The 14,577-nt window shown below is 41.8% G+C and overlaps 1 protein-coding gene across 1 annotated transcript in view; it reads right to left on the bottom strand.

Annotated features, from left to right (window-relative positions):
• Positions 1 to 14,577, bottom strand: part of Ptpn13 (protein tyrosine phosphatase non-receptor type 13) — a 161,325-nt gene that overhangs the window by 24,182 nt on the left and 122,566 nt on the right. Inside the window, 10 exon segments of the mRNA XM_040747543.1 lie at positions 2,325 to 2,395; positions 5,047 to 5,257; positions 5,354 to 5,525; positions 7,135 to 7,293; positions 9,862 to 10,039; positions 10,747 to 11,114; positions 11,297 to 11,395; positions 11,482 to 11,696; positions 13,406 to 13,568; positions 14,284 to 14,369. Coding sequence (XP_040603477.1) covers positions 2,325 to 2,395; positions 5,047 to 5,257; positions 5,354 to 5,525; positions 7,135 to 7,293; positions 9,862 to 10,039; positions 10,747 to 11,114; positions 11,297 to 11,395; positions 11,482 to 11,696; positions 13,406 to 13,568; positions 14,284 to 14,369 — 1,722 coding nt within the window.

Raw genomic sequence — 14,577 nt, 5'->3', positions numbered from 1 at the left:
ACCTCAAGGAATTCTGATCCATATAAAATAAAGGAACCCCATATTTCTAAGGATGTTATTTTTAATTGTGTATGAAAAGATACAAATGATATAAACCAAGTAAGTAGAAGAAAATATAGAACGGCTTAACTTGAAATGCAAACAAACAAAAAAATGTCCAAGTTCTTTTTATGTCTCACCTGGCACAGGCCAACCTGTTACACATTGAGAAAGCCCCTGAGTTCTTCATCCTCTTGCCTCTACCTCCCACGTGCTGGAGTTACAGGTATGCACCCCCACACCAAGAGTGGGGGAACCAAATCCTTAAGAGAAGTAGTACATACAGAAGCTGATTTGGGAGCCAGGTAGATTGCTTATAGCTGTAATTCCAGTGCTTTGGAGGCAGAGGCAGGAGGGTTGCTATGAATTTGAAGCCAGCTTGGGCTACAGAGGAAGACTCTGCACCAACTCCCACAAAACAAAACAAACTGTTTGGGCCTGAATGATTCAAGTAGGAGACCCCAAATAGTAATTATCCTACCTGAATGGGAGCAATGTTACAGTGACACCAGTGTGGAACTGGATTCACTCTATTACTGTATGGGAGAGGACACTTGCTTGGTTCATTCCACAAAGTGTTTTAGCACAGGCACAACACGTGGATAAATGGAAAAGTTCTTCAAGTATATTTCTAGATCAAATACTGATTTTCCCCCCTCTCTATAGTACATAGGTTCTAGGGCTTGTATCTGAGAATGATCTGTAGATAATACTGGTAAACCTGGTAGGAGGATAAAGGCTGAGGAACTTTTATGAATATATTTCTGTACCTTTGTAATTGTTGTTATACAGACCCCAGGAATTGTCTCATTTTATTTGAAAGCGATATAATACATTTTAGAACTCCAGGAAAATAGCTTAAAAAGTCCATCAAGCTACTAGATCTAAAATTCCTCCTGGCATACCATAGGATATCATAGGCAGGTTATTTTCAACCTCCTCTCTTGCTTTCTAACTCTTTCCCCTCTTGGTCTCACAGAACTTAGTTCCATGGAAGTCAAGACAGATGGCAGATAGGTGCTTTTCACAGGGTGCTGGGCCTGAACAGACAGACAGACAGAAAATGTTCTCTACAGTGCTTTGTGAGCTTGCCTGCTGGAAAATGAACTGATGGAGGGCAGGGAATGAACCTTTGGCTCCAATAGACAAACTGCTATGGCATAGCTCCTAGTAGTTGCCGTTGGCATTTCGATGCTATTCTTTTTGAATGTGAAAGACTCTCTGCACAAAGTGCACAGTTCATAGCGCTCTAGTTCACCCACATTCCTGTGCCTAATATCTCTCTCAGCATTAGGAATAAAAGCTACATTTGTAGATCCTGATCATATAACAGATATTCTGGGTTTAAATTTGGGATTTACTCTTCATTAACTTTGTAGATATGGTTGTTTGAAAGGAAATGGTTCCCAAAGGCCATGGTACTCTTACAAGGTATAGCCTTGTTGGAGGAAGTGCGTCATTGTGGAGGCAGACTTTGAGTTCTCATACATGCTCAAGCCACACCTGATGTCTCAGTTCACTTCCTGTTGCCAGCAAGATGCAGGATTCTTAGCTACTGCTCCAGCATCATGGTTTCCTGCATGTTACCATGTCCCACCATGATGATAATGGACCCAATTAAATGTTTTCTTTTATAAGAGTGGCCAAGGTCATGATATAGAAACCCTAACTAAGACAGCAGGCTTGGGCAAAGTTATCAAGGTTCTCAGTGCCTCAGTTTCTTTCACTGTGTATTGCTATGATACAATAGTAATTTTAGCATTATTCATTTATTGTGAGGATTAAAGCACTTACAGGAATGCTTTGTATAAATGAGCACTAAAGACAACTGCTGCTATAGTTCTTCTATTGTTTCTGTCATTGTTACTATGGGAGATAGATACTTGTTTGTACATTGAATAATCCACAATGCCCAGATGGGTCCCTAGCACAGAGGAAACATCTCGGCAATGTCTGTATAAATTACTCAGTGGTTTATATGCCTCATTATAACCTCACCACGTCAACACTAGTAATGTTTTACTGACAGGAAATGCAGGCTTATATCAGGGGATTTTCTGAGGACACACAGACTTTCGCCTTCAGGTCTACTGGGTATACATTTCTGCTCTGTTACTTTTCTAATACATATTGAGTTTCAGAGTTGTTATCTTTCAAAGAGTATTTTCACTTAGATCCTGTAAAGCATTCTAGAAAGTTAAGAAAAATTCAGTGATAGTATTCAACTTGCTGTCCAGGAAGAAAGTCACCTGTTTTTAAGCCCTGTGAAAGTAAATGTGTTATACCGTTGGCTTTGGTGATCTTGGGTGCTGAGATGGCAGATCTTGATGAATTAGGCACCACTGGAAAACCGTCTCTGTAGAGCACACAAAGAAAGAACAATTACGAAGGTTTCAAGAAGTTTAAACACCCTTTGGACCACTTTTTAGTCATTTCAGAAGCTTCACTTTAGGGGCTTAGTCTAGACACCCTGCAAAGTATGGACAGGATTTAATGAAATTCCCCATGTTTGTCTATAACTCCAGTGTTCCCACAGTGAGATGGAAGATGGATACAGGACAATCCAAATGTCCTGGAAACTTGCAGGTCAGTCTGATGTATGTAATAGTGAACAAGAAGCCCCCTCTAAACAAAGTGAAAAGCGAGGAGGTCTACATCTTGTAGGTATCAGGAAGTGGTCTGTCTCACTAGGAGTAGCTTGAGCATAGGAGACCTCAAAGCTCACACCACAGTGACACATTTCTTCCAACAAGATGGCCCCAAAGGGAGGGAGTGGCACTATTAGGAGATGTGGTAGAACTCTCAGCTACCTTTCCAGTACCATGCCGTCCCACTACAATGTTAATAGACCAAAACTCTAAAACTGTAAGCCAGCCCTAATTAGATGTTTTCTTTGTAAGAGTTTCCAAGGTCATGGTGTCTCTTCACAGCAATAGAAACCCTAGGAAACATGGTGTAGACCTCCTCGCTTTTCACTTTGTTCTTCACTCTAAGAATCACACAAAGAACAGTACCACCCGGGGTCAAGAGCAGCCCCAAGGTGATCAAGCATACCAGGGACAGGGGCTAACACATCAGTTTGTGACACTCAAGGATGCCTACACCACACACCTGTATGCTCCTGCTGGGCTGCTTGAGAAGGCAAAGTCTTTACCTCTTTAGCACAGGCTATTTCTCAAGGTTATGTTTACTAGGAGCAACCTAGAGATATGCAGCATCCCCTTCAACAAAGCAGCCAAGCCCTGCTCTCTTCAGAGGCTACAATGAAATGAGGGTTCCTCAGATAACTTCAGTAATAATCCTCTCCTGTGATATAAGACCCACACATGCCTTCTCTAGGGCCTCTGGACAAACATGGAATCCATAAAGCTCATGCTGCTTGCTGTGCCATTAGCAATAAAAGTCCTTTTATTCTTCTGGAATCCACTAAATAGTAACAGGCTAGAGTCGCTAGCTTGCAATTAATTGTGGTAAATTCTACCCCCTTTATAGTTTCTGACATACAGAGTCACCTTGAATGTCCATCCTTCCATTATTGCTTCTATTATTTATCATGGGTGGTGAGGGTAGAGAGAGCTGAAGGAAGAACATGGAGGACATTACTATGACATTTGTAGAGAAAGCAGCTACAGAATGTCACTCCAGGACCGAGCAAAGAATGTTCCCCTGATTTTGAGGTAAAGCATTCAGCCTACACCTAAGCTTGACAGGGATGTGAATTTCCATACAATAGTTTCTCTTTCCCGTTTATTCCCCTTCATTGATGAAAACAACTGTGTATCAATCCAAAGTTTAGACACATAAGAGAGTCAGGTCAGGAATTAGGAAAAAGTACACAATCTAAAAAGAACAAACAAGTTTATCAATGGTTTTCCTTACACTTGTATTTTCGAAGAAATTATTCATAGACACACTGTCAATTTTCCCTTCACATAGCTTGGCTTAGTCTACAACCAAGAAAGCCTGGGTTCTTGGGTACTGTGCATGGTGCCGTGCATGTTTCTCAAAGATGTCTGTGCTCTGATGATTATTTCATCGTACAGAGAACATGTGAGATGCCACTTTGCAGAGCAGAAGAAATAGGACTTTTACTTGGATTATTAGGAACCTGTCAAGTCATTGCTGGATCCCTAACAAGTCAAGGATGAGGCAGGATAATCAAATCAATGCCAGAAAGAGACTGGGTAATAGATGCAGGGAGCATGCATGGCAGGTGCTGCCTTTGACCACAGAGGGGCTGAGAAACCAAGGAAAGTGGTGAGGGCAAGGCAGCGTGATTCTTGTTGTAACCTACACTTGGACTTTATCCACGAGATCCATTTGTATTCCCGACCTAAAAAACAAACTGCAGAGTTGATAATGTTGTGTTGTTTACAGTACTATGTTAGAGAAACCATAGGAAATCAATACCCATGTTTTCTTAACATTTTCCTCTGCAAGTAGAAGAAGCTGCTGCTTGCATTTAATGCTGTGGGCATGGCTCTTCCATGCCTCAACAGCTGACATGAGTTCCAGGAGGGTTGATGCCACCCATGTTCTATGAATAAGGCCTAGTTGCCCAAAGCCACCTGATTTCTTTCCATCTTCTACTGCAGTTTGGAGACTGATCCTCTCAAAGTCCTAGGCACTCACTCTTTATCAATGGTGACTGCAGAGATGTCTGCTGGAAGATGGCTCTAGATGGTATGTATGATGTGGAGGTTTAAGATACATAACGACACAATCATCTGACCACTATAGAGAAAACTGATACAAACAGGGGATAATGGCAAACAGCAAAAAGGAACCGGCTGACTATCTTTTATTACTTTGAAAGTAAGCAAAACAAATTCCAGAACTGTATTTCTGTTACTTGCAACTGAAGACATTCTGATACATGCTAATTACCTATTAACTGGAATTAGACTGCAACACTTGCTTGCTTGGTTTCTTAGACTCTGCCAGGAAACCCTGTCTAATGTTACTCTTTCGATGGCTGAGAATTAGTGGTTCTACAATGCCCATTACCTTGTTGCTTTCAGCACCACTGAAGGAAGTGACAGGCCCAATGCTCTGTTTGCTTCTTCTAAGGTCATTCCTTGTGTGCTGACTCCGTTCACATAATGGATGATATCCAATAGCTGCAGGTTGCCTTCAACAGCTGCAACCGACCTTGGGTTAATGTCACTAATATACACTACTTCATGTGGACTGCCATGACCTCCAGAGAGAGAAAATCCTTCAAAGAATAGAAAACAGTTGTATGTCAGTCACAGGAGTATCAATTTAAATATGTTGAGAAAGTCATACCTAAAAAAGCCTGCCCTTTTCTTACCTAACTCTCCTTCATGGCGTGTTACTGTAATGTCAGGCAGCAAATGGGGAAACACTGGCATCCTGGGTAACTCTAGGATCCGCCCAAGAACTAATCTGACGACCTTGGGTGCAGCTCGCAGCAGATTCACAGCATCGGTGTGGGTCATATTTGTAACGTCTGTATCATTAACCTACAAAAGGAGGGAGGGGGCAGGGAGGGAGGGAAGGAGGCAATCAGATTATAACAAGTACAAGATTTACAGTGATATCATCTCTAATTTATTAGAAACATGTTCCCTGCAGAAAACATAGGGACAATGATCAAGCCATTATAAGCAATATAAAGTTGCTAATAAATAAACACTTTACTGCTCCACTAAAATGTGAATTTTATCCTTCACAATTTAAGAAACTTGCAGTCTAAGGCACTTGAGAGACCCTGAAAAGATTAAAAGGACTTGGAGTTGAAGCAATTCCCAAATAGCTATGTATGAAGGTTGTATTGGAGAATGACCTAATCTTCCTGCCTTCACATCCCAAGTGTTGGGATTACAGGTTTGTGTTACTGAGCTATGTTTATGTAGTGCTGGGGTTTGAACCCCAGAGCTTCATGTAAACTATACATGCAATGCACACTAACAAGTGGGCTCCATTCCTTGTGTGCCCCCTTTGAGTTTCATGGTGAACTTATTATACAGTCATGAATGCTATTGAATTCCTGATCCTAACACTTCTACCTCCCAAGTGCTGGGATTACAGACACGTGACACTCTGTCTTGATGAAGCCTTCATTTGTAAAGTGGTGGGAAATGAAAACATAAAGCAGAGAAATTGTCAAATTAACTCAGCGTCTTTCCTTCTCCAATGCTGACTTGCCTTTGGTCACTGATAAGGTCTGGATGTGGCTCTTTTGTTCCCCAGAGACTTGTGTGTTAGAAGTTACATCTTCAGTGGTGTGACCTTTAAGTGATGAAGTCTAGTCAGGGGATGTGCCTGTAGAAAGAGCAGTGGAACCCCAGACTCTCTGGCATCTTTTTGCGATGTGATTTTTTTTCCTTTCACACAGGTAGTGTGGTAGTTTGAATGTAATTGGCCCCCATAAGCTCATGGGGAGTGCCACTATTAGTAGATGTGGCCTTGTTGAAATAGGTGTGGTCTATGTTGGAAGAAGTATGCTACCGTGAGGATGGATTTTGAGGTCTCCTATGCTCAAGCTATGCCTAGTTCAGTTCACTTCCTGTTGTCTTTGGTTCAAGATGTAGAATTCTCAGCTCCTTCTCCATTACCATATCTACCTGCATGTCACCATGTTCCACCATGATGACAATGGACTAAACCTCTGAACTGTAAACCACCCAATTGCATTTTTTTCCTTTGTAAGAGTCATGGTCATGGTGTCTCTTCACAACAATAGAAACCCTAATTAAGACAGATATGATGCCTTCTCTAGGGCTGAGCTCCTACACTGTGGGCTAAATAAACTTCTTTTGTTTTTAAAGTTGGCTTATGTAAGGAATTTCACAATAGTCACAAAAATGGATTAAGACAGTCCCATTTGTACAAATATCTCCATCCCCCTTAAATGTTTAATTAAAATAATTTTTTTCTTATGCATCTATGTCTATACCGCGTGTGTGTGCCTGAGACCTGCAGAGTCCTGAAGAGGGAACTGAGTTCCCTGGAACTGGAGTAACAGAAAGTTGTAAGCCAACGTGCTGGTGCTGGGAATCAAACCCAGATCCTCTAGAAGCGTAGCTGATTTTCCACCACCGAGCGTCCTCCAGCCCCCAAATGTCTCACCTTTATAAGGCGATCTCCAGGCTTCAGCCTTCCATCCCCCTTGGCTGGATCCTGTATGACATCGTGGACATAACAGCCAATACTGTGGCTGCCTTTGGTCACTGTAAAACCCAGACTTCCTTTTTCTGATTTAATTAGGGTGATGGGAAGTTCTACTTCCTAGAGAAAGAGCAAATTGATTTATGGTTGTCTACTTTGTCCTATAGACAAACACACATGAATATTGTTGCTCTTGGTTAAGAGAGGAAAAACCTAAATCCTAAGCTGACTTAACTTGGCCACAAGAAGTCTTCTCAATTGTAGACAGATGTTCCTTACTTTCCAAGTATGTGACATTTTGAAGTATGAAGTTATGTGTTTGTCTCAAGACTCTTTCCTCCCTCCTCTTTGTTCTTCGTCTTTTTTTCCCCTATCTGAAAGAGCTAGGATTGAACCCAGAGCCTCACATATGCCAGACAAGGGTCTTCCCAGTGAGCTGTACCTCAGCTCACCTTTGGTCTTCATATACAGTATAAAAAAGGAGACTGTGTGAGGTTGTCCTTCTGTACATATGTTTCTCTTATTGGTTGATGAGTAAAACACTGTGTGGCTAGTGGCCAGGCAGAAAGGATAGGTAGGGCTACCAGGCAGGGGGCAGACTCCATGTGAGACCAGGAAGGTAGGATGCGTCAAACCCTTCTCTGGTAAGATAAGACCATGTGGAAATACTTGAATTAATAGAAATGGGTTAAGAATTAAGACAGAGCTAGTGATTAGAAGCCGTAGTCATTGGCCAAGAGTTTCATAATTAATATAGTGCCTGTGTGTTTATCTGGGGTGAGATGGCTGCAGGAACCTCACATTATAACTGTGGTCATGGTGTCTTTTCACAGCATAAAAACCCTAACTAAGATACATGTCCAGTACTGTAAATCACACCAAGAACACACAGTTGGAGTGTTCACAGGCTCCAGGAACCAACGTACTACTATTTTATTGGTAAATAGATAATTTCCCCTATAAATTTGGTAACTCTATACCTAAATATCAGTGACCTTTAGGTCTCACCAGAGACGTTTCCTTGTAGAGTAAAAAACAGTTAATGTAGGTACTCACAACTGGCCAAAATACAGACACCATTGCATGGAGAGCTGAGACATAAATGGGACACCTGCATTAGACACCCTTCCCCAAGGTCCAGGGGTCACTGTAGAAGAGGTGGGTGGGAAGAGAGTAAGAGCCAGAGGTCAGGAAGAACTGGTATGAAACTGTGTCCTCTGTGGTAGCCTGCCCAAGACTAAGTCAGTCAACTCTGCAGCACAGAGGGAGGGAGGGACACATGAGTCCCTGCCCCCAGCTGAGGAGCCACTGACAAGTTGATGAGAAAGGGAGAGTCGGTTTTCTTAGAGAGTGTGGCCACTGGTAGGTCAACCATGCTGCAGTCAATGGCCCCACGTCCATGAGTATATAGGTGGCACAAACTGGACTTGGTGGGCTACTTAGAAAAAAAAAGAGGGGAACTTGAGCTTGGGTAGAGATGGGGCATGGGAATGGATCTGGGAGGAGTGGGGGGGTGAATGAGATCAAAATATGTTTTATGCATTATGAAATTCTCCGTTATCTCTCATATATATAGTTTTAACTATATATACTTAAAGGCTATTACATATATACATATATATTATTTAAATATATATTAAATACTATATTCCAGTTATATACACAAAAATGTACAGAAAATTATATTCAAGTATTAGAAACCCCCTAACTCATGATTGGGAGAGAGTTTAGTTAGGAAAGTGCTTGCTACACAGGCATGAGGGTCTGAGCTGAATCCCTGTCACCCACTTAAACGCTGGCTGTGGTGGCATGCATTTGTAGTCTCAGAGCTGAGAAGAGGCGACAGGAGGATCCCTGGGGCTTGCTGGCACAGTCTATCCCAATTCGTGAGTTCTGGGACAGTGAGGGGCCCTGTTTCAAACAAAGTGGACAGCACTTATGGGTAATAAATAGCACTTAAGACCATCTTCTAGTCTTCACAAGTGTCTACACACATGGGAACCCGCCTACACATGAATGTGTATGTAGGTGCACACCTACAAGCACATGCATACACTCTCTCTGTAGTAATAAGTCAGGTATGATGGTGTTTGCTTATTAATTCCAGCACTGAAGAAGCAGTGGCAAGCATATCTCTGGAGCATACTGGCCAACTAGCTTAGCCCATTTGGTGAGCGGCAGACAAATGAGAGACTCTGTATCAAAAAATCAAAATGGATAGTTCCAGAAAAACAATGTCTGAGGTTGACAGACATACACAAATACACCCACGTGAACACATATGCATATGTGTGATTCACAGAGATCCAAGATATGGAAACAATGACAACAAGCACCTGTGTGTAGCAGGGTCTAAGCATCGCACTAGCAGTTTTATATATGGAATTCAATGTAACTGTTTCCAGTCTTCTGAAGCCAGCAGCCCAGTGCACAGCCAAAGCTACTAGGACTCCTGAGAATTAGGGGATTTGTCTGCAGGTGTCTGCCAAAATGGCAGGAAGGAGGAGAAAGTCAGGGCAACATACAGTTCTTTTCACCTTCCCACAGTTTCTCACCAGGGAAACATCAGAGAGGGCTGTTACTCATTTATAAATATAATATGAGCTTTTCTCCAGCTAACAGAAAATGCATACATCTATACCTTCATTGAGAAAAAAGACAATCATTGTAATAGGGAAAGAAGCTCACCAGCTCAGAGTCCTCAAGGTGGTTTCCCAAGTCATTTTTCAAAGTTGTCACGTTTTCTGGTTTGTTCAGTTCCGAAGCAAGATGTGTATAATATTTCCCCACTGAGTCAGAAGAAGCAAATTGTGACTGGGGCTGACACATCTGTCCAGGATTCACTTCTGGCGGTGGCGGTGGATGGCTACTGAGGTAAAAGAAGAAGCACTATTTGTGGACACACTTCAGTGTCAATATTCAGTTCCATGTTTCTGTCTGATTTTGAGTAAGAGCCTCACCAGCCTTTATCTGCTTTTAAACTATATTACATAAGGACAGTAAGACAAGTTAGACTTGATTATACTTTCTATTCCTAGCTGATATTCAAGATGGAAGCTAATGTTACTGGGGCTCTAATTTTGATTTCAGCCCAGTAAGAAAAGGGAGATAAGAACAACACCTTACTCTTGTGGTCCTTTACCTGTTTACTTATATATTTAGTTTTCAAAAGTGGGGATTGAATTTAGGGTTTTATTCATGCTAAACAAGTGTTCTGTTCTTATCTCCTGCTCTTAGAAAATTGTTTTATTGTTTTGTTTTTTTAAATTTGAGAGAGGGTCTTGCAGGTTGTCGAGGCTGGCCTTTAACTCTTTCCTTCCTCAGTCTTCTAAGTACCTGGAATGACAGGCCTGGCTGCTGTGGTCACTTCGGATCAAAGAACAGGAAGGAGGGAGGGAAAAATGTAGGCAAGTGTGGCTGGACATAAACGCACACAGAGACCAGCAGTTATGGTACCCAATATGCGCACTGAGAACTAAGCCGTCTCCAGCCCACCAGATAGGGCATTCTTAGAACAATACCTATTGCTGCTGCTGTTGCTGCTCTGGACACTCTATGCAACACTGATAATACCTGTTCTCAAATTCCAGTTTGCTGGGCATTTTCCGAGGGAAGTAAAACATGGTACATGTGGGTTCTTCTTGGCCTCTGGGTGCTTCATGTTGACTGTGCTCCTGTGACACCATGTTGTTCAGAGCTTGAGTCAAAGCTGAAGTCACCGTTACATTTGGTTTCTCGGGTGCAGCTCTTGCAGAGTCATCCTCTCCACTCACACTGCTGTCACTGGAGCTCTCTCTCCTGGATGGACACTTGCGCTGTTCCTTGTTTCCACTGGATGTCTCAGTTTCATTCGAGCTGGTACCCTGCTCCGTTGAGTATGGTGGCCGAGAAGGCTCTTTGCTGCTGTTTAGAAACACTTGTGCTGGAGAGTGGAGTGGAGTCTGGAAGGAACACAGTGAAGGATATCAGGGGGTTACAATGGGTATTACCTTTAGAAAGTCAACTACTTATGAACCTACTACACCAACCCATAAGGAAACAACAGCAGCAGCTAGTAACTGCTGTTTAGCACACACAAGACTGATAATCAACCACAACAGAAATTAGTGTTCAGGAACCTTACTGAGAATGCAGTATCAATTTCTGGTAGCACACCGGGAGGGGGTCTGCAGAGGAGCAAGGACACTTCAGAAGCTGTTCCCCTGAGAGCAGATATGACTTCCTGGATGCACATGAGGAAGATGGATATGAGCCAGCAGGAAGTAAGGACGGTTCCACCCACTGGCCCATCCTCAGATCCTGGCTCACCTGCTGAGACAGTCCCTTCAAGGAGGCCCCATTCACTTTCAATATGACATCTCCAACATCAATTTTCCCACTTTCTGCAGCTGGTTGTCCAGGGAAGAGCTTTTTAACCCTTACGATGCTGGCATTAGTTTGTTCTGGCACAAGATTATCTTCTCGAGAAAAACTGAATCCTAGGCCCGAGCTATTCTTAAGCAGCTTGACCTCAAATGTATTATCTAGGGAAAAAGTTAAATATTATTGAGTATGCAAGCATGAGCACACACGCACACGCACACACACACACACTCTTTCTCGCATGCTTTTAAAGAAGTTTGTTCTGGCACACTTTTTTCAGAACTCACTGGACTATCACATACTCTCTTCCTAATGCAGGAAAGCTTTCTTATTTTTTCATGTGTGGTTGGTGTGTGTGTGTGTGTGTGTGTGTGTGTGTGTGTGTGTGTGTGTGTGTGTGTTTGTATGACAGGCAGAGGTTGATGTCAAGTACTTTTCTGTCACCCTCCACCCGTTGTTTTATTTTTTGAGACAGGGTCTTTCACTGACCCTGGAGCTCACTGATTCATCACTGGCCACCAGTTAATATTACAGATATATCCATCATGCACAGTTTTCCCATGGGTGCTGGAGGTCCAATCTCAGAAACTTCATGCTTGCTCGGCAGACAGTGATGGACTCAGCTATCTTCCCAACTCCATTCATAAAACCTGAGTTAACTGTCTGAATGGGAATCATTTGTAAAGTGGAGTCATGTTTCAATGTTTTAAAAGGAGTACACTAAAAAAAGGGGAGTGGAGGATTACAAGGAAATTCAGGTATACAGTGTAGACACATCAAGAATACCAAAACAAATGCTAGCTTTGGGTGAGGGAAAAATAAGTTGATACTGTAATGTTCTGGTAAAGCCTACTTTAATCCAGATTAAGTTATAATGCCATTCTAACAAAATTCTCATAAATAAAATACATTAATAGAATTTAAAAAATGAAAAAAAACTGCACAAAGAGGTAAAGAGGAAAATGATTAAGTAGGTACATTCCCTTCAAGTTCACAGTCAAGACAGTAGTATATGCTGGCCTATGTTCTGGACTGATTCAGGGTTACTAAGATTTGTGAAATGAATAGAAATTTAAATAAGAGAGAAAACAATTACTGTATTTACCATCCCCAATTTTAAAGTGAGAGCATGTGAGCCGCTTACGGCATCTCAGAATGCAGGGCACCCCAGCCTTGTGAGGACTCATGCAGCAGCCGTCTTTTCTGGGCTTATTACCAATTATTGTTATGGCTGTATAGGCTGGCACATTGTGAAGAAGACCAGCCTTTGGGAAATACTAAAGAGATTACTGTGCAGGAATAGAAAATAGAAAAATAAAAACTTTAGAGCTAGGGGTGATGGCACATGCCTGTAATCCCAGCACTTTGGAAACTGAGGCCAGTGGGTTATATAGTGAGTAACAAGGCCAACTTAGCTATGGAGTGAAATCCTTTCTTAAAATCAAGACCCAAAACAATCAAACAAAAACTTAACATGTAGATGGGTTTGAAGCCATTCTAAGAAATTATATATACTTAATTTCTCCTTACCAAATTTCATTTAAAATTTAACAGTTGCATACTGTAGCTGCTGTATATTCTGTTAATTGAGGTGAGAGGGATGCTCTTTTATGAATGAGACATAATCATGTCTCAAGAAACTAAATGAACACTACAGGATAAATTACTGCTATGTGTAGAAAAACTGACAGTTATTTACAGCACTATTAAATGATCACATTCAGACATGATTTCATTGTCCCAGATCTTTAAGTATGTTTGGTCAGGTTGGTGCTGCCTGAGTTTTATAACTGACAAGAACAGAGATACTGAAGTCTGAACTTGAACAGGTGAAGGAGTTTAGTGGCATGACCTGAACTGTAGGCCTGACCTCCAGTAACAAAGCTGTAGTCTTTGACATGAGCTGTTTTCTTCACCATCTTCTCGGCGGCATCACTTTGGGCATCCTGGTCTGGAGGGGTGCATCGTGTGCTTCCAGGATCAGGTTCTTTGGGTGTCAGTGAGCGCCCCTTTTCTATCAGTAGATGAACCACCTGAGGAAACACAACAGTGCATTGTCAACTGAGAAGACCAGAGAACTAGATCCAGTTATAGGACTCTGTGTAGCTGGAGGTATAATAAAGTAACTAATTGCTTGGTACACTAAAATATAGGCACAGAGAAAGAACAACATAGGAACAGAAGAAAGGAACTCAAAGTCTTAAGTTTTTATTATCAGCATGACAGGAAGAGAAAATGCTTTTATAAAACATGCCAAATAGACACATATATGTTATATGTATACACACACAAACATACATAAAATATACATGTGTATGTGTGTTATAGATAATTTGGGTACTGGGGAAAAGTCATCGAATAGTAACTATAAAGACTATTATAAATGATTTGTTCAACTCCTGCATGAAAAGATATTTGAACACAATAAATTTAGCTCTTGGGTTGAAAGACGACAGGAGTAGAAAATCATTAGACGTTTGTAGATGTTCATGAAACATTTAAAAATACAATCTCCACCACTTCCCATCAGCTATTCGCTGAACAGCACTAAACACTGCACAGACCCAGCCTTGCCAGTGGAGAATCTCATCAGAGCATGTGCTTCCCGACTTGGAGGAAAACAATGTCACAAGCAAAACAGTGCCGAGTGCCACGTGCCTGCCTTGGCTTCCCGGCCGACAGGTCTGGGTGAGACTGACATTATCTCCACACCGCTGTTCTAAGTTACATGACAGACTGGTCTCTTACCTGCCCTGTGCTTCTTAGTGTTTCCACAGCTTGCTTGTGGGTAGCTCCTTCCAGACTGACCCCATTAACAGCGAGCACACGATCACCTGTAAGTAAGGAAGTTACTTTCAAAGAAGTGAATCATTAAAAAAATTCTATAGGGTTTTTAATACCCGGTGGCTTATTTCACATTTATGTTTAGGAGAGACTCAAGACAAATTTTGGAGATAACTGAATACTGTTGAAGTATTCCTGATAATTGAAAACAATGCGTGAAGGAAATGCTATTAACCTCAGTGGTTTTAACACTGAGGC

Source organism: Mesocricetus auratus, unplaced genomic scaffold, assembly GCF_017639785.1.
Source record: "Mesocricetus auratus isolate SY011 unplaced genomic scaffold, BCM_Maur_2.0 Super-Scaffold_100006, whole genome shotgun sequence".
Lineage (NCBI taxonomy): Eukaryota > Metazoa > Chordata > Mammalia > Rodentia > Cricetidae > Mesocricetus > Mesocricetus auratus.
The sequence above is the reverse complement of the archived record's forward strand: the minus strand, read 5'-3'. Positions and strand labels throughout refer to the sequence as shown.